The following is a 22,538-nucleotide window of genomic DNA, read 5'->3' as shown; positions in this document are numbered from 1 at the left end:
GGAAGGGGAGGGTGAGGAAGGAAAGTTTGAAGACAGTCATGGGCAAAAACAGACTGCRTGATTATCATAGATGTATGCAATGTAATGTTCTTAAGAAAGAMTGTACTTTGAGGCAATACCCTGGGTAGGTTTTCTGCTATTGACTGTTATGGATGTCAATGCCCATCATACTTAGCCTGTCTGTTTTTATCTAACAGTCAAAAAGCAATTCCTCTGCCTTCTTCAAAAATCAGCCACTTGCATGGATTGTCTTTTACTAGGGCAGGTCTGACTCTTCTTAAGCTAGAGGGTAGTGTCTAGCTTTGAAAAAGTTCAGACWGTACTGCTGGTCTTGTGTGTCCTGAAGGAGGCATGGTTGGCGTTATAAGCCATTCCCCAGTTCCTCTGTCCCGGCCTGCAGAGCAGCAGCGTCTTAAAGGTGACTCTGAAGTGCTCGTTGCAGAGGGCGTAGCAGACTGGGTTGACGGTGCTGTTGATGTAGCAGAGCCAGTAGCCCAGCTGCCACAGCTTCTCGGGCACGCAGTAGGAGACGGACACCAGCACCATGATGTTGTACGGCGTCCAGGTCAGGATGAAAGCTAGCAGGATGGCACACAGGGTCCTGGCTGCCTTCTTCTCCCTGACAATTGTGTTCCTCCTCCTCTTGGCTTTGGGCTGCTTGTGGCGTCTGGAGTCTGCTGTGGAGCCCCTTAGGGGGGGCTGCCTGCCCTGTGGACCTGCTGTACTGTCCTCTGCCCTGGATGTCAGGGGTTTGGTGGCCCCTACGGTGTCTCTGCCCTGGGCGTCTCTGAGTGGGATCATGGCTTTAGGGCTTGTCTTAGCGCTCGCCCCCTGCTGCGTCTGCTCTGGTTCTTCCTCTGAGGAGGAAAGGGAGACAGTAGGCTCTTCCTCATCTACGTTACAGGTGCTGTCTCTGCAGCCCTCCCCGTAGGCCCCCTTGGTGGGAGACAATGACAGTGTTGCTATTCTCCTCCCACTGCTCTGTTTAGRCTCCTCTCTCACAGGGAAGCAGCCCTGGGACACCTCACTGCTCTGCTCCCTGCCCACAGGCACCTCTCTGGAGCTGCTCACACTGCTCTTGGTGCTGCTGGAGTAGACATCCCTTCGCCCAGACACCTGGGAGGCCCCTCCACTGCTCCCAGAYCCCATTAGCCCCTCCAGACCCTGGGCTCGCTTCTCGATCTCCCAGTAGATCTTCCAGTACAGGATTCCCATGATGGTGACAGGAAGGTAGAAGGCAGCGATGGCCGTGCCGAATGTGAGAGCAGGCTCGGTCAGGAACGGGATAGAGCATTCACCCGCGCCCTGTGAGGCCCTGCCCACTACATGGGGCCAGAAYAGGATGGCTGGCCCCCACAGGATGAAGGACACGGCCCAGGCCAGGCCGATGGCTGCGGCTGCCCGGCGTGTGGTGCGCTTGGCCCGGTAGGTGAGAGGTCTGGTGATGGAGTAGAAGCGGTCGAAGCTGATGACCAGCAGGTTCATGACGGAGGCATTGCTGGCCACATAATCCACAGCCAGCCAGACGTCACAGGCCAGGCTGCCCAGAGTCCAGCGTCCCATGATAATATAAACAGCATAGAGGTTCATRGAGACTGCCCCCAGGATCAGGTCCGCCACCGCCAGGCTCAGCAGAAAGTAATTGCTGAAGGTGCGCAGCTGCCTGTTGACCCGGAAGGAGATCACCACCAGCAGGTTACCTATGATAGTGACCAGCGAGAGAGGCCCTGTGATGAGTACGATCACCACCACCTCCCATATCTCATGGCCCCCCAGTGGATCTGCTGTCACATTGGTGGTGTCACTGGTCTGGGAGACACAGGAGTGGTTCATCTTCCACAGAGCGACGCAGAGTTAAGCGGTGGAGCAAAAGTCATTCTTCTTCACAACAGGGAATCGCTGATGTTGACATCTGGCATGGAGTTACCGTCTCAGGGCCAACTGCAGAACAAGAGAACAGTCATGAGATGGAGCACATTGCTAACAATCATGACCTTTATACACATATTTTGTCAATAATTTAGAGAATTTGTTTAACTGGTCCATTGATATAATTAGAAAAACGTCATCCCGGTAAATTACATTGTCATATCTCCAGTACAGGCAGTTCTGAGAAACTCATTAARTTTAGCCACCATGTTCAGTTTACCCACCATGTTTGATATCCTGCCTTTCTGTTGACTCACAGACTAGGTGACATGCTGTAACTATGATACATTTTTCATAACTTTTAGTGCTTAATGAGTTTACTGCTGAATGCAAACAAGAGGATATACAGAACAAAAATATAAATGCAACAATTTCAAAGATTTTACTAAGTTACAGTTTATATTAGGAAATCAGTMAATTTAAATAAATAATTTAGGCTCTAATCTATGGATTTCACATGACTGGGAATACAGATATGCATCTGTTGGTCACAGATACCTTTAAAAACAAAAARGTAGAGAAAACCAGTCAGYATCTAGTGTGACCACCATTTCCCTCATGCAGTGTGACACATCTCATTTGCATAGAGTTGACCAGGCTGTTGATTGTGGCCTGTGGAATGTTGTCCCACTCCTCTTCGATGGCTGTGAGAAGTTTCTGGATATTGGTGGGAACTGGAATGCTCTGTCGTACACTTCGATCTAGRGTGTCCCAAACATGATCAATGGGTGACATGCCTGGTGAGTATGCAGGCCATGGAGGAACTGGGACATTTTCAGCTTCCAGGAATTGTGTACAGATCCTTGTGACATGGGGCTCTGYATTAGCATGCTGAAACATGAGGTGATGACTGCGGATGAATGACACGACAATGGGCCTCAGGATCTGGTTACGGTATCTCTGTGCATTCAAAATAGGCCATCGATTAAATACAATTGTGTTCGTTGTCCGTAGCTTATGCCTGCCCATACCATAACCTTACCGCCACCATGGGGCACTCTGGTCACAACGTTGACATCCGCAAACCGCTCACACACACGACCMAATTCACATGGTCTGCAGTTGTGAGGCCGGTTAGACATATTGCCAAATTCTCAAAAACAACGTTCGAGGTGGCTTATGGTAGAGAAATTAACCTTCAATTCTCTGGTACCAGCTCTGGTGGTCATTCCTGTAGTCAGCATGTAGTCAGCATGCCAATTGCATGCTCCCTCAACTTGAGACATCTGTAGCCATTGTGTTAGCCATTGTGTTGTGTGACAAAACTGCACATTTTAACCCAATTTTAACCCAATTTGTAAGTCGCTCTGGATAAGAGCTTCTGCTAAATGACTTAAATGTAAATGTAAATGTTTTAGAGTGGCCTTTTATTGTCCCCAGCACAAGGTGCACCTGTGTAATGACCATGCTGTTTAATCAGCTTTTTGATATGCCACACCTGTCAGGTGGATGGATTTTCTTGGAAAAGGAGAAATGCTCACTAACAGGGATGTARACAAATTTGTGCACAATATTTGAGAGAAATAAGCTTTTTGTTGATATAGAAMATTTCTGGGATGTTTTATTTCAGGTCATGAAACATGGGACCAACACTTTACATGTTGTGTTTATATTTTTGTTCATTGTAGATTCAAAGGGAGAGAAATGTGTTGAAATTGAAAATCAGTTTACATAATTTTTGTAAATAGTGCAGGTATGGTGGCAGTTGTCATAGTTTTGACTACTTTGAGTTGCATTGATTGTAGGTAGKGCTACTGCAACTCTCGTAGTAAAATCGATAGTGTGAAATCTCCCAGTAAGCAAAATGATGTTGAAAAGACTTTAGACGTCTTTTCCAGACAACATCATGTGCATTTCAGGTGCTGAATGAAAAGTTAGATGACGTCTTTTCCGGATGTGAAAAATACATCTTATACGGACGTCGAAAATACGTATTTTCCAGATGTTGAACATACAGTACCAGTCGAAAGTTTGGACACACCTACTCTTTCAAGGGTTTCTCATTATTTTTACTATTTTCTGCATTGTAGAATAATAGTGAAGACATCAAAACTATGAATTAACACACATGGAATCGTGTAGTAACCAAAAAAGTGTTAAACCTATCAAAATATATTTTATATTTGAGATTCTTCAAATTAGCCACCCTTTGCCTTGATGATAGCTTTTGTACACTCTTGGCATTCTCTCAACCAGCTTCACCTGGAATGCTTTTCCAGCAGTCTTGAAGGAGTTCCCACATATGCTGAGCASTTGTTGGCTGCTTTTCCTTCACTCTGTGGTCCAACTCATCCMAAACCATCTCGATTCGGTTTAGGTCGGGTGATTGTGGAGGCCAGGTCATCTGATGCAGCACTGCATCACTCYCGTTCTTGGTCAAACAGCCCTTACACAGCCTGGAGGTCTGTTGGGTCATTGTCCTGTTGAAAAACAAATGATTGTCCAACTAAGCGCAAACCAGAATGCTGTGGTAGCCATGCTGGTTAAGTRTGCATTGAATTCTAAATAGATCACAGTCAGTGTCCCCAGCAAAGCACCCCCACACCATCCCACCTCCTCCTCCATGCATCACGGTGGGAACCACATGCAGAGATCATCCGCAYCTACACTGCGTCTCACAAAGACACGGCGGTTGGACCCAAAAGCCGCACATTTGGACTCATCAGACCAAAGGACAGATTTCCACTGGTCTAATGTCCATTGCTCGAGGTTCTTGCCCACAGCAAGTCTCTTCTTCTTATTGTTGTCCTTTTGTAGTGGTTTCTTTGCAGCAATTCGATCATGAAGGCCTGATTCACGCAGTCTCCTCTGAACCRTTGAGGTGTGTGTGTTACTTGAACTCTGAAGCATTTATTTGGGCTGCAATTTCTGAGGCTGGTACCTCTAATGAACTTATCCTCTGCAGCAGAGGTAACTCTGGGTCTTCCTTTCCTGTGGCAGTCCTCATGAGAGCCAGTTTCGCCATAGCGCTTGATGGTTTTTGCGACTGCATTTGAAAAAACKTTCAACGTTTTAAAGTAATGATGGACTCATTTCTCTTTGCTTATTTGAGCTGTTCTTGCAATAACGTGGACTTGGTCTTTTATCAAATAGGGCTATCTTCTGTATACCACCCCTACCTTGTCACAATACACCTGATTGGCTCAAACGTATTAAGAAGGAAAGGAATTGCGCACATTAACTTTTAACAAGGCACACCTGTTAATTGAAATGCATTCCAGGTGACTACCTCATGAAGCTGTTTGAGAGAATGGAAAGTGGGTGCAAAGCTGTCAAGGCAAAGGGTGGCTACTTTGAAGAATCTAAAATATATTTTGATTTGTTTTACACTTTTTTGGTTWCTACATGATTCCATATGTGTTATTTCTTACTTTTGATGTCTACAGTATTATTCTATCATGTAGAAAATAGTACAGATAAAGAAAAACCCTGGAATGAGTAGGTGTGTCAACTTTTGACTGGAACTGTATAGTTTAGTCATTGATTATATGGCGAAATTTCAACTGCTATACCTTCTCAATTAAGAAAGCTATACCTTCTCAATTAAGAAAGCATTATATCACAATAATAATTTGTCACGCCTCTTAATAGGAAAGAGGAGCCAACTGAAGATTACAAGATGGCGCCAACAGACATGGTCGCCCTGTTCCTAGCATACTGCAGTATTTGTTTTCGTGTTTAATTTCTTACATTATTTGCTCTTTAATTCCTTTCTTTTTATTTCAGGGATTTGTGTGTTTATTTTGTATTGTTAGGTATTACTGCACTGTTGGAGCTAGAAACATAAGCATTTCACTGCACCTGCGATAACATCTGCAAAATAYGTGTACACAACCAATACCATTTTGATTTTAGATTACAACAAAATATGTATTATTGCTCCCATCTATCACATGGACTTATGTTAGCTTTTTCAAAAGCTTTAACACTGGCAGTGAGGATTTTCTAAGTAGTCCAACATACAGAGTAAACCAATAGACCACAACTACAATAACATTCTGAGGTAACTGTTACAGATATTTTTTCTTGCTATGACAGTGATATGTTGTTGTTTATCTACCTACATTGAATGCAGTGACTAAGTCACTCTGGATAACAGTAGAACACAGAGGAGTACAGTACAATACGGTAAGTTGTGGTACAATACAGTAGAGTTATTCAGTACAGTACGRTACAGTACAGTAGAGTTTAATTCAGTGGAGTACAGTCAGTAGAGTACACTGCAGTATGGTACAGTACCCTTTAATTATAGCAGTGAACAGAACAGTATAGTTTAATTCAGTAAAGTACAGTATAGTTTAATTCAGTAGAGTACAGTGCAGTAGAGTACACTACAGCACAGTATAGTTTAATTCAGTAGAGTACAGTCAGTAGAGTATGGTACAGTAAAATGTAATTAATTAGAGTACATTAGACTACATACAGTATAGTTTGAGTCAGAGTACAGTACAGTTTAGTTCCGTAGGGTATAGTACATTAGAGTAAAGTAGAGTACAATACAGTACACTACTCTACTTTACTGCACTGTGTACTGTACTCTACTGTGCTGTCCAAACTTGTGAAACATAGATGTCTATGATTGGTTCAGATTTGGTCCGGTCCGGCCTATGTTTGGGCCAAATATCGGCTGGTCCGGACCTGATATCTGAACCAATCATAGACGTTAACAGACTTGGTCCGGTCCGCACCAAAAATCAACGCCTGTGGAAGTTGAAATCAAGGCCGGTCCGCAAAAAAAAAAAAGGTCCAAAAGATGTCGCCTGACGTCAAGTACTTCGTAGGSTGCTGCTCAATTGCACACTCTAATAATATACCCCTTTATGCAACAGCACACCTTGTAAAGAAACTATTTATGGTCACGATTGCTGCCACAATAAGTAACAACATTTACGACACTGCTTGAAACAACTGTTTATAGTACATGCTTCAACACTTACCAACCTGTCTTGGATGCTGTCCATATGCCCACAATAAAACAACAGGTTTCTCCATCCTTAACGGTACATTCTTGTGGCAATGAAAAGTTCATGCGATGGTCCATCCATGTAGCTGAAGGAAAGTTACAGTAAGAAAAAGAGTTACTCCTCATGGTCCAGCCAATGAGAGAAACTTCGCCGCTGGTGTCTCTTTTGTTCAAACGTGCTATAGTGTCCGCTGTTCGTGCGTGTAGTTTAATTTATTATGCACATTAATTATTGCTCCTCATATGGCTTGGTCATAAGGTGCGACATGGTGTGTTCTTCGAAGAGAAAAACGCAATAGGAGGACAGAAACAAATGAAACCAGGGCTCCTGCCATAACTGGTGTAAATAATGTGTCAGGCAGACTACTGTACAAACTCAAGCAGCTGACATTCGGCTACCACCTCCCCAATCATTTCCTTCAACTTATTTCCTGTCCTATACTCCAGTAATTGAACACATTTAGATAAACATTTCTCAATGTTTACAGATGGTAATAAGGCRTTAATAAAGCTGAAGGGCAAAGTAATCACCCAGGACATCTTGATTGGGTTTGCACACTGACACACAACATGAGAACAAACAGAGCATTATATTTAGAATATTTYGTATATTTGGGTTAAACTGTAGGTCTACATAGTTATGTTCTCCCTCACACACAAGCACACACACTCTCTGCCTGTTCACCTGCCAAACCACCTATTTCTCCTTGTCTTTTGCAGTGTGGTTTGCAACACCATATTCTTACAGTTGTTATACAGTATTTTGTTGAGAGCTGTGAGTGCTGGCACAGTGGGCACGGATTGAATGTTATATAACTGAGCCACAGCAGGGACTGGCCCTTATGACAGAGATGGAATGACTTTTACAACACTTTAAGCTACTGTTTCGTACCTGCACGGGATTGTTTAGTCTTGTACTTTGATAACATTGAACAGTGAGTTGTATTGTTGTACAGTAGGCCTGTCCTACAATAGATTTACACAATATATTCTCACATTTCTCTTCAGACTTAGGAAATCTAAGCTTTTCCTATTCAGACTTACACAATATATACAAAAGTATGTGGACACCCCTTCAAATTAGTGGATTCKGCTATTCCAGCCACGCYCATTGCTGATAGGTGYATAAAATCGAGCGCACAGCCATRCAATCTCCATAGACAAAGACTGGCGGTAGAATGGCCTTACTGAAGAGCCCAGTGACTTTCAATGTGGCACTGTCACAGAATGCCACCTTTCCAACAAGTCACTTCATCAAATGTCTGCCCTGCTAGAGCTGCCCCGGTCAACTGTAACTGCTGTTATTGTGAAGTGGAAACATCTAGGAACAACATGCTATTGTGAAGTGGAAACGTCTAGGAGCAACAACGGCTCAGCTGCGAAGTGGTAGGCCACACAAGTTCACAGAATGGGACAGCTTCTGTCCTTGATTGCAACACTCACTACCGAGTTCCAAACTGCCTCTGGAAGCAACATCAGCACAATTACTGTTYGTCTGAAGCTTCATGAAATTAGTTTCCATGGCCGAGCAGCTGCACAAAATCCTAAGATCAACATGCCAATCGTCGGCTGGGGTGGTGTAAATCTCGCCGCCATTGGACTCTGGAGCAGTTGAAATGCGTTGTCGGGAGTGATGAATCACCCATCACCATCTGGCAGTCCGATGGACAAATCTGGTTTTGGTCCCAATGCATAGTGCCAACTGTAAAGTTTGGTGGAGGAGGAATAATGGTCTGGGGCTGTTTTTCATGGTTTGGGCTAGGCTGAATGGAAGCAAGTCCCCGCAGAAATGTTCCAGTATCTAGAGGAAAGCCTTCCCAGAAGAGTGGARGCTGTTATAGCAGCAAAGGCAGGACCAACTCCACATKAATGCCCATGAGCAGGTGTCMACATACTTTTGGTCATGTAGTGTACCTTATGCTAGTGCGTTACGGGCTTTGCAGGCGTGGTTCCCTTGCATGCTCTGAATAAATTGAATTCAACCACTGAAAACCCTCCCATTTGCTGGCCAACCATTTCTCGTGGAGTTTTCATTCAATAGTGTTTTCAGTACATTTATCTAAAGCCATTCCTTTTAATTTGGTGTACCTTTAATTAGAATTTTCTCCACAGACTAAAATATATAAAAATAACGTTTTTAGGGATCAGTGAAAGAAGCCATGTAAATACACATATATTCTTCTCCTTTTCATCACCAATTGGTGGAATTAAAAATACTYTGATCTTGTATATTATTTAGGGTTAGGAAAGTACAGTGCCTTTAGAAGGTATTCATGCCCCTTGACTTTTTCYACATTTTGTTGTGCTACAGCCTGAATTCAAGATAGATCACCCATCCACAGACAATACCCTATAATGACAAAGTGAAAACATGTTTTTAGAAATGTTTGCAAATGTATTGAAAATGAAATACAGAAATAGAAACATTTACATAAGTATTCACACCCCTGAGTAAATACTTTGTAGAATCACCTTTGGCAGCGATTAAATCTGTTAGTCTTTCTGAGTAAGTCTCTAAGTGCTTTCCACACCTGGAGTGTGCAACATTTGTCCGTTATTCTTTTCAAAATTCTTCAAGCTCTGTCAATTCAGTTGATGATCATTGCTAGACATCCATTTTCAGGTCTTGTCATAGACTTTCAAGTAGATTTATTAAGTCAAAACTGTAACTCGACCACTGAGGAACGTTCACTGTCTTCTTGGTAAGCAACTCCAGCGTAGATTTGGCCTTGTGTTTCAGGTTATTGTCCTGCTGAAGGTAAATTCATCTCACAGTGTCTGGTGAATAGAGCCAGGTTTTTCTCTAGGATTTTGCCTGTGCTTAGCTCTATTGCGTTTATTTTTTATCCTTAAAAACTSCCCAKTCCTTATCGATTACAAGCATACCCATAACATGATGCAGCCACCACTATGCTTGGAAATACTGTATGTAGGACAAAAAGTAAATTCCTTTGCCACATTTTTTGCAAATACCTTAAACTCAGTTTTTCACAATTCCTGACATTTAATCCTAGTACAAATTCCCTGTCTTAGGTCAGTTAGGATCACCACTTTACTTTAAGAATGTGAAATGTCAGAATAATAGTAGAGAGAATKATTTATTTCAGCWTTTATTTCTTTCATCACATTCCCAGTGGGTCAGAAGTATACCTACACTCAATTAGTATTTGGTAGCATTGCCTTTAAATTGTTTAACTTGGGTCAAACATTTCAGATAGCCTTCCCCAAGCTTCACACAATAAGTTGGGTGAATTTTGGCCCATTCTTCCTGACAGAGCTGGTGTAACTGAGTCAGGTTTGTAGGCCTCCTTGCTCACACACGCTTTTTCACTTCTGCCCACAAATGTTCTATGGGATTGAGGTCAGGGCTTTGTGATGGACACTCAATACCTTGCATTTGTTGTCCTTAAGCCATTTTGCTACAACTTTGTGACTTGGGGTCATTGTCCATTTGGAAGACGCATTTGCGACCAAGCTTTAACTTCCTGACTGAATTTTCTCATGATACCATCTGTTTTGTGAAGTGCACCAGTCCCTCCTGGAGCAAAGCACCCCCACAACATGATTCTGCCACCCCCGTGCTTCAAGTTTGGGATGGTGTTCTTCGGCTTGCAAGCCTCCCCCTTTTTCCTCCAAACATAACGATGGTCATTATGGCCAAACAGTTCTATTTTTGTTTCATCCGACCAGAGGACATTTCTCCAAAAAGTACGATCTTTGTCCCCATGTGCAGTTGCAAACCGTAGTCTGGCTTTTTTATGGCGGTTTTGGAGCTGTGGCTTCTTCTTTGCTGAGCGGCCTTTCAGGTTATGTTGATATATGACTCGTTTTACTATGGATATAGACACTTTTGTACCTGTTTYGTCCAGCGTCTTCACAAGGTCCTTTGCTGTTGTTTTGGGATTGATTTGCACTTTTCTCACCAAAGTACGTTCATCTCTAGGAGACAGAACGCGTCTCCTTCCTGAGCAGTATAACAGCTGTGTGGTCCCATGGTGTTTATACTTGCGTACTATTGTTTGAACAAATGAACGTGGAACCTTCAGGCATTTGGAAATGGCTCCCAAGGATGAACCAGACTTGTGGAGGTCTTCAATTTTTTTTCTGAGGTCTTCGTTGATTTCTTTGGATTTTACCATGATGTCAAGCAAAGAGGCACTGAGTTTGAAGGTAGGCCTTGAAATACATCCACACGTACACCTCCAATTGACTCAAATTATGTCAATTAGCCTATCAGAAGCTTCTAAAGCCATGACATCATTTTCTGGAATTTTCCAAGCTGTTTCACGGCACTGTCAACTTAGTGTATGTAAACTTCTGACCCACTGGAATTGTGATACAGTGAATTATAAGTGAAATAATCTGTCTGTACGCAATGGTTGGAAAAATTGTGTCATGCACAAAGTAGATGTCCTAACCGACTTGCCAAAACTATAGTTTGTTAACAAGACATTTGTGGAGTGGTTGAAAAACGAGTTTTAATGACTCCAACCTAAGTGTATGTGAACTTCTGACTTCAACTGTAGCTACTTAACTAAACAATGGAAGGTGCACAATCCATAGCTGGCTAGTTAGCTATAGCTACACTGTAAACTAGCTTGACGTAATAGATAGTAATATAAACAAGTTGAGAAAAAGTGAAAAGACCCTTAAAACAATTCCTTTAGGTAAGGGGAAATGATTCCTTAAGGGGAAGACTTAAGATGCTTTATGGGTCCGGGTTTAAACTGCTGCAAATGGTCTGTGGTCCATAATGGTTCAGATAGGTTACATGTTCAAAATTATTGCACATTTTGCAAAATGTTAGTCAAATATGATACACTAAAGTGACAGTTATTAATGTATGTTAGTAGGGTACTAGATGGTAACTGTCCCCCCCTGTAATTCACATTAAGACCCCAAGATTTCACCAAATTATTTTCCCAACACTTCCCTGGCTGCCACTGCTCTTGCTCAACAAAAAATGTTATCTGTGTCATCACAACTTTTGGAGATATTTAAACAAAACAATTTTGTGTTAAGTTGATTTTTTTTTTAATGAAAAATGTGTAGATATATTCCAATGAAGTTAGATCTATAATTGTTTTTTAAATATACAAGTAGGAACGCCTTAAGATAAATAATCAACTTGTTTAGAGAGAAACATTTAGATAGCTTTGTAGTAAAGGTGTAATATGTTGGATGAGTGACTAATTATTTGAGTTACTGTTTTGGGGTACTTTACCTCCTTTTTCATGATATCCAATTTCGATCTTGTCTCATCACTGCAACTCCCCAATGGGCTCKGGAGGGGCGAAGGTCAAGCCATGCATCCTCCGAAACATGACCCACCAAACCACGCTCCTTAACACCCGCCCGCTTAACCCGGAAGCCAGCTGCTGCATCAACATGTCGGAGGAAACACCGTTCAACTCACAACCGAAGTCAGCCTGCAGGCGCCCGGCCTCCACAAGGATTTGCTAGAGCGCAGTGAGTCATGAAATAACTAAAAAAGTGTAAACTGTAGCCATTTATTTATCTTTATGGTTTATTCACCTAAGCATGACCTTCATCCACATACCAATTTTTTCCCAAACATTGCTTTTTTATGTCAGCGATTAGACATTGCTAGTTACCACCTAGTACCCTATAACTGACGGTGGCTATCGATAGTGGCTAATATTTAACACCATACAGATTGTAAAAAATACTGTRAAAAGTCCAGGCAAATAATTACAACATTATAGAAATAATAAATCAACTCTGTAAGTTTGGCGCTATACTTTCATTTGTGCATGGCTACAGAAGCCTATAGCTTGGGTCTTCATATCTGCAAGGCCAGCATTTCATAAGCTTCACTGGGGAAAAGGTGATATGTTGATATGCTTCAGTTTGCTGCCATGTGACTGGTTTCACATTTTTCTCCAGGGATCATAAGGTAATATACATATAAAACACAATCCCCTTATCCAAATGACTTACTTATTTACCTAGCTGTTACATAGCCGAGGGAAGTTGTGGAGCTGAGGGTGATAAATCGAAATTAAAAATAATAATAAAAAAATAAAATTAAAATAAATATATATATATGACGGTCTATAGTAACATGTCTGTTCAATTGCAGCTCTAAATATATACTGTATTTAACTAGGCCGTTATTGTTCCGGTATCAGTGGCCAAAAATATTCCTCAGCAGTTCAAGATCAGAATATGCGTAGAGAGAAAGGCGCATAGAGAATTACGTTCCATTTACACACGCTTAACTCGGGTCGGAATTCCCCCTTATTGAAATTGTTTTTCCCTGCATGATTCTATTAAATGCATCTCTGTCGACTGTCGAGTATTTGTAATGTACACAGTAATTTAGGAAATTGCCACAAAGAAACTGACAGCAGCAGGCAGGAACACTGTATCATATTGGATGATGCCATATCACACTGGACATGTTGTTAAACATCTATTGTTATTATACAAGGGATAACTTCATTAATTCCTTATTTTCAATTTCCTTTGTCTWCCCATGGCCTCTCATCTGTGGATCCGAATTAAGATAAAGAAATGGGGGTTTTAGTCCCCACTATGCTCATCATTAGGACTGTGACGGGAAATTCTGTGTGTGTGTGTGTGTCAATTGCAGTGTGYAGCATATGGTAAGCAGAGATGGGTTGTTGTCTGCATGGCTCCCTCTGGACTCTAATCAGAAGGAGGTGCTTGCTTTGAGAGGCTCAGATCCCAAGCCCCCTAGTGGATATACCCTCCCAGAAGGCGGACTTCCTCTCCGGGTGGAACGCAACGAAAAGTCCATTGGCCCCCCCAAAAAACGACTCCACCGATGTGCACGCACGCATGTAGATCAACGGAGTGGAGCATGTAGCGGCCTTAAAAGCTTACTGCAGCTCTTCACGGGTTAATGAGTAAACGACAGGTCTGGAGTCAGCAAAGGAGACAGAGAGACCCATGGGGAAGACAGAGAGAGAATGAGAGAGGTATAACCGATCGGTGGTTCAACTATGCAATTCTGGACAAGATCAGTGAGTGTCTGTGTAGCTTCTCCTAGAGCCATTTTTTTGTTGCCTCGTAGACAGACTTGGCTCTCATTTCCCTTTTGAGTGTTTTTTCATTTCCACTGTGAGACTACAATCCCTTTGATGAGGAAAAAAACACTGGGAATGTTTCCCCTGTCCTCATCCACCTATYATTTCTCAGATCTTTACAGCTGTACTTACTTTAAGGACTTAAGGAGAGAGACATGGATTGTTATTGCACAAATTGTATTTATTGCATTCAACAACATACAAAAGTTCTCAATGATCAGAGGTCATCTGTAAAGAAACTAATCTCAGTGCTAGAATAGCTGGTGGCTCCAACCTAACAGAACAAAACATTGAGGAAGAACACACTTCAAACACAGCTGCTTCATGACAGAACTAAATCAGGTTTCTATTTGGTGCTCTGACCTGCTCTGTTAACAGAGTCAGGATTTATGAGTGGTTGGTTGGTAGTGGGGACTCCTTGGTGGTCTTCCTATCTAAGTAGGTACTTATTAAAGGCCTACACTGAAAATACGACAGGTAACTACACCTGGGATACGTAGCAGCTCCAGTAACCAGTGTGTACAACACTCAACAGTCTGATGACTCCTCTTCAACATACAGTACCAGTCAAWAGTTTGGACACACCTACTCATTCAAGGGTTTTTCTTTAGTTTGACTATTTTCTACATTGTATTAATTATAGTGAAGACATCAAAACTATGAAATAACACATGGAATCATGTAGTGACCAAAAAAGTGTTAAACAATCAAAATATATTTATATTTGAGATTCTTCAAAGTAGCCACTCTGCTTTGATGACAGCTTTGCACACTCTTGGCATTCTCTCAACCAGCTTCACCTGGAATGCAACAGTCTTGAAGGAGTTTCCACATATGCTGAGCACTTGTTGGCTGCTTTTCCTTCACTCTGTGGTCCAACTCATCCCAAACATCTTAATGGTTGAGGCTGGGTGATTGTGGAGGCCAGGTCATCTGATGCAGCACTCCATCACTCTCCTTCTTGGTCAAATAGCCCTTACACAGCCTGGAGGTGTGTTGGGTCATTGTCATGTTGAAAAACAAATTATAGTCCCTCTAAGTGCAAACCAGACGGGATGGCGTATTGCTGCAGAATGCTGTGGTAGCCATGCTGGTTAAGTGTGCCTGGAATTCTAAATAAATCACTGACAGTGTCACTATCAAAGCACCACCACACCATCACACCTCCTCTCCATGCTTCACGGTGGGGACTACACATGCAGAGATCATCCATTCACCTACTGAGTCTCACAAGACACAGCAGGTGGAACCAAAAATCAGACCAAAGGACAGGGACTCATCACACCAAAGGACAGATTTTCACCGGTCAATGTCCAGCTCGTGTTTCTAGGCCCAAGCAAATCTCTCTTATTATTGGTGTTCTTTAGTAGTGGATTCTTTGCAGAAATTTGACCATGAAGGCCTGATTCACGCAGTCGCCTCTGAACATGTGAGTTGAGATGTCTTAAAATGTTCAGAATTGATGACCATGTCTTAAAGTAATGATGGACTGTCGTTTCTCCTTGCTTATTTGAGCTGTTCTGCCATAATATGGACTTGGCCTTTTACCAAATAAGGTTATCTTCTGTACACATTTACATTTACTTTTAGTCATTTAGCAGACGCTCTTATCCAGAGCGACTTACAGTAGAGTGCATACATTTTATTATTACATTTTTACACTACTGAGACAAGGATATCCCTACCGGCCAAACCCTCCCTAACCCGGACGACGCTATGCCAATTGTGCGTTGCCCCAGGACCTCCCGGTGCGGCCGGCTGCGACAGAGCCTGGGCGCGAACCCAGCCCAGCCTGGGCGCGAACCAGAGACTCTGGTGGCGCAGCTAGCACTGCGATGCAGTGCCCTAGACCACTGCGCCACGGGAGCCGCGTACACACCCCTACCTTGTCACAACACAACTGATTGGCTCAAAAGCATTAAGAAGGAAAGAAATTACACAAATTATCTTTTACAAGAAGGCACATCTGTTAATTGAAATGCATTCCAGGTGACTACCTCATGAAGCTGGCTGAGTGAATGCCAAGAGTGTGCAACGCTGTCATCAAGGCAAAGGGTGGCGACTTTGAAGAATCTCAAATATAAATATATTTTGATTTGTTTACCACTTTTTTGGTTACTACACGATTCCATATGTGTTATTTCATCGTTTCGATGTCTTCGCTGCTATTCTACAAYGTAGACAATAGCAAAAATAAAGATGAGTAGGTGTGTCCGAACTTGACTGGTTCTGTGTGAGCCTCTTTTAAAATGCTCAAAATGCTTATGAGTGGCTGAGAGCAAACAGCAGAACTATTAGTTCTATGACACACAGAGTATTTTCTGCAGTCTTTTCATTTGGCAAAAAGTTTGAGTCATTTGATCTGATCTGAAATCTAAATTATATTTAATAGAAGTTACCATTGTGGTAATGAAAGAAACCATTTTCAAAATAAATAAAACGTTTTGAGAATATACTATTTTGAGRAGCAAACCAATGCTTATTGTAATCACAAGCACTTGACAAAGGAAATATGCAAAATCTCGGAAATAATAAATAACGATACTAAATCAAGGGGGTCAGGTGCTGAAAAAGGATCTAATCTGGGTTAAATAACCTAATAGTGGAATGGAAAGTGACAATCAATATAACCTTATTCTCCTTTCATCAGATCTAGGTGGAGTTTGCTGATCTGACGCGTCAGTCTTCTTTAGCATCACTTTACTAAGTGACCAAAAAATATACATCGTCTTTCAGTTACAATATACGGTATTCTCACAAATATCATAGGAAGAATGTTATCTAGTTCTTACAAATATCAAAAACATCACAAATCTAGTCTGTCTGACATTCATTTTTTGGAAAAACTATGTAAAATATTTAGTAAACATTTAGAAACAGTAAAAAGTATGGTCTTGTTGACTTAATAATTGTTATACAGTAATACTGAAAAACAAAAATGTACAGAAAGATTTTTTTACAAACATTGATCATACTTTAACATAGCCAACTATTACAACAGACCCGTACGCATTTAATCAAAAGGTTGTGACACTCATAGAAACATGTCGCCGATACTAATAACACTTCTAAAAACGCTACAAATCATAGATTTCACGTTAGCCTATTATTTACTTAGTTTGTAACAATACTTGTTTAAAAGCGGTGAGGCAAAAAAAAGAATCATTCATAAATCCTCTTTGGAGGAACTCGGTCAGTTATAGTCACAATAATCTGCATCTCTTATTAATAWTTTCTCCATTATAAGTCTATGCTGTCCATTTGTCATGTTCCTAGTACCTTACTGGCTGTTCTATGCTCAACTGTACCCCAGCACTGCTACACTTTTGCACAAATGTACATACTGAATCCCCACACAACAAGGTAACATCAGCTAGGGCGTACATTCAAAACAAACACGGGTGTTCCAAATTTAAGGTTAACAAACAAGAGTACTAGTCTATTGTATTATTTCTCCATGGTGACAGCTGAACATTGTGTTGTTGGGTATTAAAACACTGCACTCCGGATTAAAAAGGGTCGTACCACTGAAAAAGACTACAGTGAGTGTTTGGGTATTATGTGTGTAACGTCATCCGAGCATATTCTGTCTGTGCTACTTCACGTTAACTTTTAGCACAATGTAGCTGAGACTGTTGTTTGGTTTTAGGAGAGAGGATCTCTGGGAGACAGAGGACTCCTGGACGTGGCAGCTTACAGGAAAGCGAATCAGGATTGACCGTTGACCCCCRGTGTCAGCCTCACATCTGCCCAAAGAAGATGGAGCAGAGCAGGAAGATGGCATAGAGTAATATCAGCCCCAGGCCCAGACGGCGGTCCAGCTTCCAGTGGTTCAGATGGACACTCATCACCTGGAGGGAGAGGAGGTGAAGGGGCAGAAAGGGAGGTGGAGAGAGAACGGGATGGGCAGATGGAGAGGGGTTCAGTGGAAAGGGAACGAGAGGGTGCAAGAGGTAAAAAGGAATAGCTTTGCTATGACTGGATGGTTGGTGGAACCGCACAATTAAACGTGTCTCGAACCGAAACAGTAGATGGACCCACACCCRTCTCCAGAAAGACTGTACTATACTTGCCCTGCCTTCTGCCACCCTGCTTATGGTCCATAACAAATGTATTGTAAAAAGTTCAATACCAATAAAACTATAATCGCCCTGTGTGTTTGTGGTCTTGTAACAAAATACTTGTAAAAAGTGAAACGGCAATAAAAYTGTAATATGTATACAGCAAGGCCTGTTATGTGCTTGAATGATGCTCGGAACCAGATGTGTAGCGCAACAGTCACTCATGGTGAACTCCATTGTGGCACGACACATGCATGCAGGCACGCACACACACTTACTGTGAGGAAGACGGAGGCCAGCAGCAGGACAACAGAATACACCAGGCCCTTGTTGTTAATGTAGACCTGTGAGGAAGAAGAGGGTGAGGGGGTCAGATGCTGGGCTTATATTTTATCTCACGTGGCTATTATGTATTAACAGGCACGTGTGAATTGGAAATGTTTTTTTTTGGCATATGCCAACTCTCCTCGAGACACCCTCGGAGAGTGAGGTCACAGCCAGGGTCTGTCATTATCAACGGCAACCCTGAGAGCAATTTTGGGTTAAGTGCCTTGCTCAAGGATAAATCGACAGATTTTCAGTTACTGGCCCAACGCTCTAACCTGCTAGGCTACCTGTCGCCTTAATAATATACTGATGGTTGTTAAATGTCCATAGTTGTAATAAATAAGTGCCCACCGATGATCCGTTGTCCACCACCAGAGTGCGCARAGCCCAGGGGAAACCCAGTCCCAACAAGATGTCAAAGATATTACTGCCAATGGAGTTAGACACCGCCATGTCCCCCAAACCTGAGGAGAGAGGGAGAGTAAAGTCAAACTGAAACAGTCTACACTACACCACCAGGACGTTGAAAGGCTGATCAGGAGTCTGAGGAGAGAGGGTGACGGGTACCTTGCCGAGCTACAATGAGGCTGGCCATGCAGTCTGGCACGCTGGTGCCCGCTGCCAGGAAGGTGATACCCATGATGTAGTCTGGGATGTCTAGTGTGTAGCTGACGATGGTGACCTGGTGGGGACACACAGCTAGTTCAGAGACAGAGACACCACACACACACACTCACCTTCTTAACGCTGCAACATGTCACTTTTTTGRGCGACTGACCAAATGCACATAGAAATACGGGTTATAGATCTGCCAGTCACATTGAACGCAAGTCTAAGAAGTGGTAGATATGTTCTATGTGCGCTATTTCTATGCTTCCCGTTCTTAAGTTAAATTTTTWGCCTCTTTTACTTTCGGTTTTGTACACCAGCTGAAAATACAATATTTTTGGTTATGTACAAAACATTTCACAGCGGTTTAGATGGTACACTGATTCTCTACACTACACTTGCTTATTTTGTCACATAAACAGAAATTAGGCTAAATATTAGAATTTTAGCCACCAGGAAATGGCGGAGCGATTCCTGCATAGTGCATCTTTAAATGCCGTCCTATAACTCCTGGAAGGCAACAGACATTACAACGTTGCAGAAAGCCTGGCTTTGAAGTTCCGATATGGCCTTAAGGCTCTGCTGTTAGTCCTTACCATCCACACCATGAGGTAGGAGAAGATGGCTATCCACAGGGTGGAGGCTAAGAAGGTGACCATGAACCAGCGGTGCCAGCGGGGGAACACACAGTTAGGCACAGTGCAGTACAGCAGCAGGCCCAGGGGCCACGAGATCAGCCACTTGACCCGCGCACAGCAACCATCTGCCACACACACAATAACAAGAATATACCAGAGTTGACATGCAGTGTTTCCCTCGAATGCAATTTCAGCRAAAATTGCCTTTAAAAGGTCAAGTGCAGTGCGATGTTTGTACAGTGTGTTTTTTTTAATCCCGACCTCAGTCAGGCACATGGCAACAAAAAAAACATCCTCACCTGGCCAGTGCAGAGGCCTGAACGGGCCATCATCATCATCCTCCTCTTCCTCAGCCTGACAACCCTCCGCCCCTGGCTTGTCCCCTGCGTTCCCTAGCCCTGCCCCCTCGGGGGTCTGTCTCTCCACACTGCCCCCATTCTCCAGACCTCCAGAACCCTTCAGAGGGGTGCCCCCTGCCCCTGCGCTGGTCTCTCCGTCCAGCTGGCTGTTGGGAGGACTCCTGATCAACCTCTGTCTCTGTGTGGGAGAAAAGAAATGAGTGCCTCATAGTGGCTAACGTTGCTGATGTTCCTCCAGCCTCAGTCGACTACCTCACTGATGAGCACTCGGCCCGCCATTCTGAGCCTGGTGCGAGGGGAAAAGTGGGGGGTAATCATGATGCGCAGGCCAGCCTCGGAGAAGGACAACTGGTGGGGGTTGAGGATGAGGAGCTCGTCCACCATCATCACCGGAGGAGACGCCTGACCCTGGGGTTGGCCTGCAGGGTGAGAGAGTGATAGGAGTAGGGGTAACACTTTACCTAAAGCCGGCAGGCAGGTATAATGCATTATGATGCGGTTATAATTAACTGTGAGACTTTTGATGAGCTAAAAAAAATCTATAACGGTCACAGCTTCTAACACTCAGACCGCCACAGGAGGGAGACAGACAGTGAGAGCTGTAATGAGCTCCAGACAGACCTTTCCTGAGCAGCACCATGTTGGTGTTGCAGGTGGGTCCGTCCTCTGCCATCTCCTCGTCTCGGTGTACCTCACTACCCAGGCAACACTGACCCGGACCACCAAAATGACGAGTCACACACCCCAAGAGCTGGGAGTTGAACCTGAAACCACAAAACAGCTTTCACATGAGGAACACAAGCACAACAGACACTGCTGTACATGCTCTGTGGATTGAGGACTCCTGTGAGAGGGGGCTAAGCAGAATACTCACTTCATGATAACAATGTAAACTCCATACATAGTCATTAGAAGCACGGCCTCCCACCTACAATCAGAAATACACTGGTCAACTACCACCTAAAACCACTAAACTGCTATTTTACTGTACTTTTATTCTGACATAAGTAACAATGAGACTGTTGTCACAAAAGTAAATGATGTGTAGGTTCATTCAAAATTGTGATAAAACTCACCAGACAACTTTTGCATCAAAGATAACCTACAAAGAGAACGCTGACGCGTTAAACTAGTCACAGCGGCTTGCAGTATATTCAGCACTGTAATCGTAGAGCACAAGTAAGCGGCTGTATTTAAAAGCATTTGATTGTATGGTCTTCATTTCCCCTCCTCCCTCCCTTGTCTGCCTCACCAGGATGAGAGCCAGCACAGAGAAGATGTAGTAGGTGGAGTCCCTGAACAGAGACCACCACGTCAGAACCACCGTCTGCAGAGGGGAGACAGAGAGAGAGGGGGAGAGAGAGAGAGAAAGACAAAGAGAGAGAGAAAGACAAAGAGAGAGAGAGTAAGAGAGAGACACTACTAATAGACAACCAACACATAGCTGCCTCCTCATGTTCACAGCCAGTGCGTGTGTAGGAAAACATGTTTCCATGTATTCATGAGGTCTTCAGCCATAGCCACACTGTTAAGGCCATAAAGGTGTGTAGTGTCAGAGGTCTATACCTGGCCCGCAAAGATGCCACACACACCAATGATGACCAGGATGTTGAAGACCGCCGAGCCCACGATGGTGCCGACCCCCACGTCTCCTTTAGTGATAAACACACCTGCACGAGATAGAGAGTTGTAGTGACAATTCCATTTTAGAGGATGAAACCAATGGCTGTGCCAATTGCGTTCCTATACATTTGATGTAGACTTAAAGACTATTCATATTGACTCTGCTGACATCTGATGGATATGTGTGGCATTACATGATACGCAAACATGATCATTGGGATGGGTTGCAAGATCCATAGCAAGATGGTGAAAGACGTGCGTCATATGTATCAGTCAGTGTTGGGCATATGTATAGCGTTCACTGACCCAATTTATTGGCCACTGCTAACACTACTGTTAAGAGAAGGGAAATACAGAGGGATTAAGAACTGACCAATGAGMGAGGTGAAGAGCTCTGGGGCTGAGCTTCCTGCAGCCATGAAGGTTGCCCCTGCCACATCCTCACTGAGCTGCAGGTTCTGAGAGGGCCAGAGCAAAGAGGGAACCTTCTCACACAATCATAATACATGATCAAGAAGCACTACATCTTTGTAGAAATACGTGATACAGGAACAGGAAACAACGTTTATATTGAAATGACTCAACTAAAAATAGTAATAGAGTGTTAAAAAGCAGCATATGGTGCCACMGTCTTCCTGTATTAAAGTGAATTGGTGCTGTTGGTTCTCTCACCTCTGATATTTTCTCCAGGGAAGGAACAAAGTAGTCATCACAGACAATAGCAAGAGCGTAGAACATGTAGATAGCCTAAGAGGTACAGTGAGAGACGACAAAAGAGACACGGTCCGTAAAGGATTTGATAAGGAGGTGTTTAAGTAATTCAGATGTCATTCAGGCAGGCGTACATTAATACGAGTGTGATTAGCAGATCAATTCTATTATGAAGTCTAATCGCATCTGAACAGATGGTATTGCACGAAGAATGTGGCTGTAAAACGGCGGAATCAGGGGTATCA

The 22,538-nt window shown here is 43.1% G+C and overlaps 3 protein-coding genes across 3 annotated transcripts in view; 1 reads left to right on the top strand and 2 right to left on the bottom strand.

The window, feature by feature from the left end:
• The window catches only part of LOC111950065 (cdc42 effector protein 2-like), a 140,935-nt gene that overhangs the window by 28,783 nt on the left and 89,614 nt on the right, over positions 1-22,538 (top strand). The window lies entirely within an intron of this gene.
• Positions 38-1,991, bottom strand: chrm1b (cholinergic receptor, muscarinic 1b). The gene has a single exon (XM_023967375.2). It carries the CDS (start codon positions 1,831-1,833, stop codon positions 313-315), a length of 1,521 nt encoding a protein of 506 aa, XP_023823143.1. The 5' UTR covers positions 1,834-1,991; the 3' UTR covers positions 38-312.
• LOC111951009 (sodium/potassium/calcium exchanger 3-like) overlaps positions 15,920-22,538 on the bottom strand; it is a 40,611-nt gene continuing 33,992 nt past the window's right edge. The window contains exons 4-17 of the mRNA XM_023968968.2: positions 22,255-22,329; positions 21,956-22,040; positions 21,526-21,629; positions 21,212-21,286; positions 21,036-21,061; positions 20,834-20,887; positions 20,581-20,723; positions 20,212-20,378; positions 19,900-20,137; positions 19,559-19,725; positions 18,921-19,035; positions 18,705-18,817; positions 18,305-18,370; positions 15,920-17,816 (exon numbers count right to left, since the gene is read on the bottom strand). Coding sequence (XP_023824736.1) covers positions 17,706-17,816; positions 18,305-18,370; positions 18,705-18,817; positions 18,921-19,035; positions 19,559-19,725; positions 19,900-20,137; positions 20,212-20,378; positions 20,581-20,723; positions 20,834-20,887; positions 21,036-21,061; positions 21,212-21,286; positions 21,526-21,629; positions 21,956-22,040; positions 22,255-22,329 — 1,539 coding nt within the window. The 3' untranslated portion in view covers positions 15,920-17,705. The remainder of the gene's footprint in view (positions 17,817-18,304; positions 18,371-18,704; positions 18,818-18,920; positions 19,036-19,558; positions 19,726-19,899; positions 20,138-20,211; positions 20,379-20,580; positions 20,724-20,833; positions 20,888-21,035; positions 21,062-21,211; positions 21,287-21,525; positions 21,630-21,955; positions 22,041-22,254; positions 22,330-22,538) is intronic.

This window comes from Salvelinus sp. IW2-2015, linkage group LG23 (genome assembly GCF_002910315.2).
Source record: "Salvelinus sp. IW2-2015 linkage group LG23, ASM291031v2, whole genome shotgun sequence".
NCBI lineage: Eukaryota > Metazoa > Chordata > Actinopteri > Salmoniformes > Salmonidae > Salvelinus > Salvelinus sp. IW2-2015.
The sequence above is the reverse complement of the archived record's forward strand: the minus strand, read 5'-3'. Positions and strand labels throughout refer to the sequence as shown.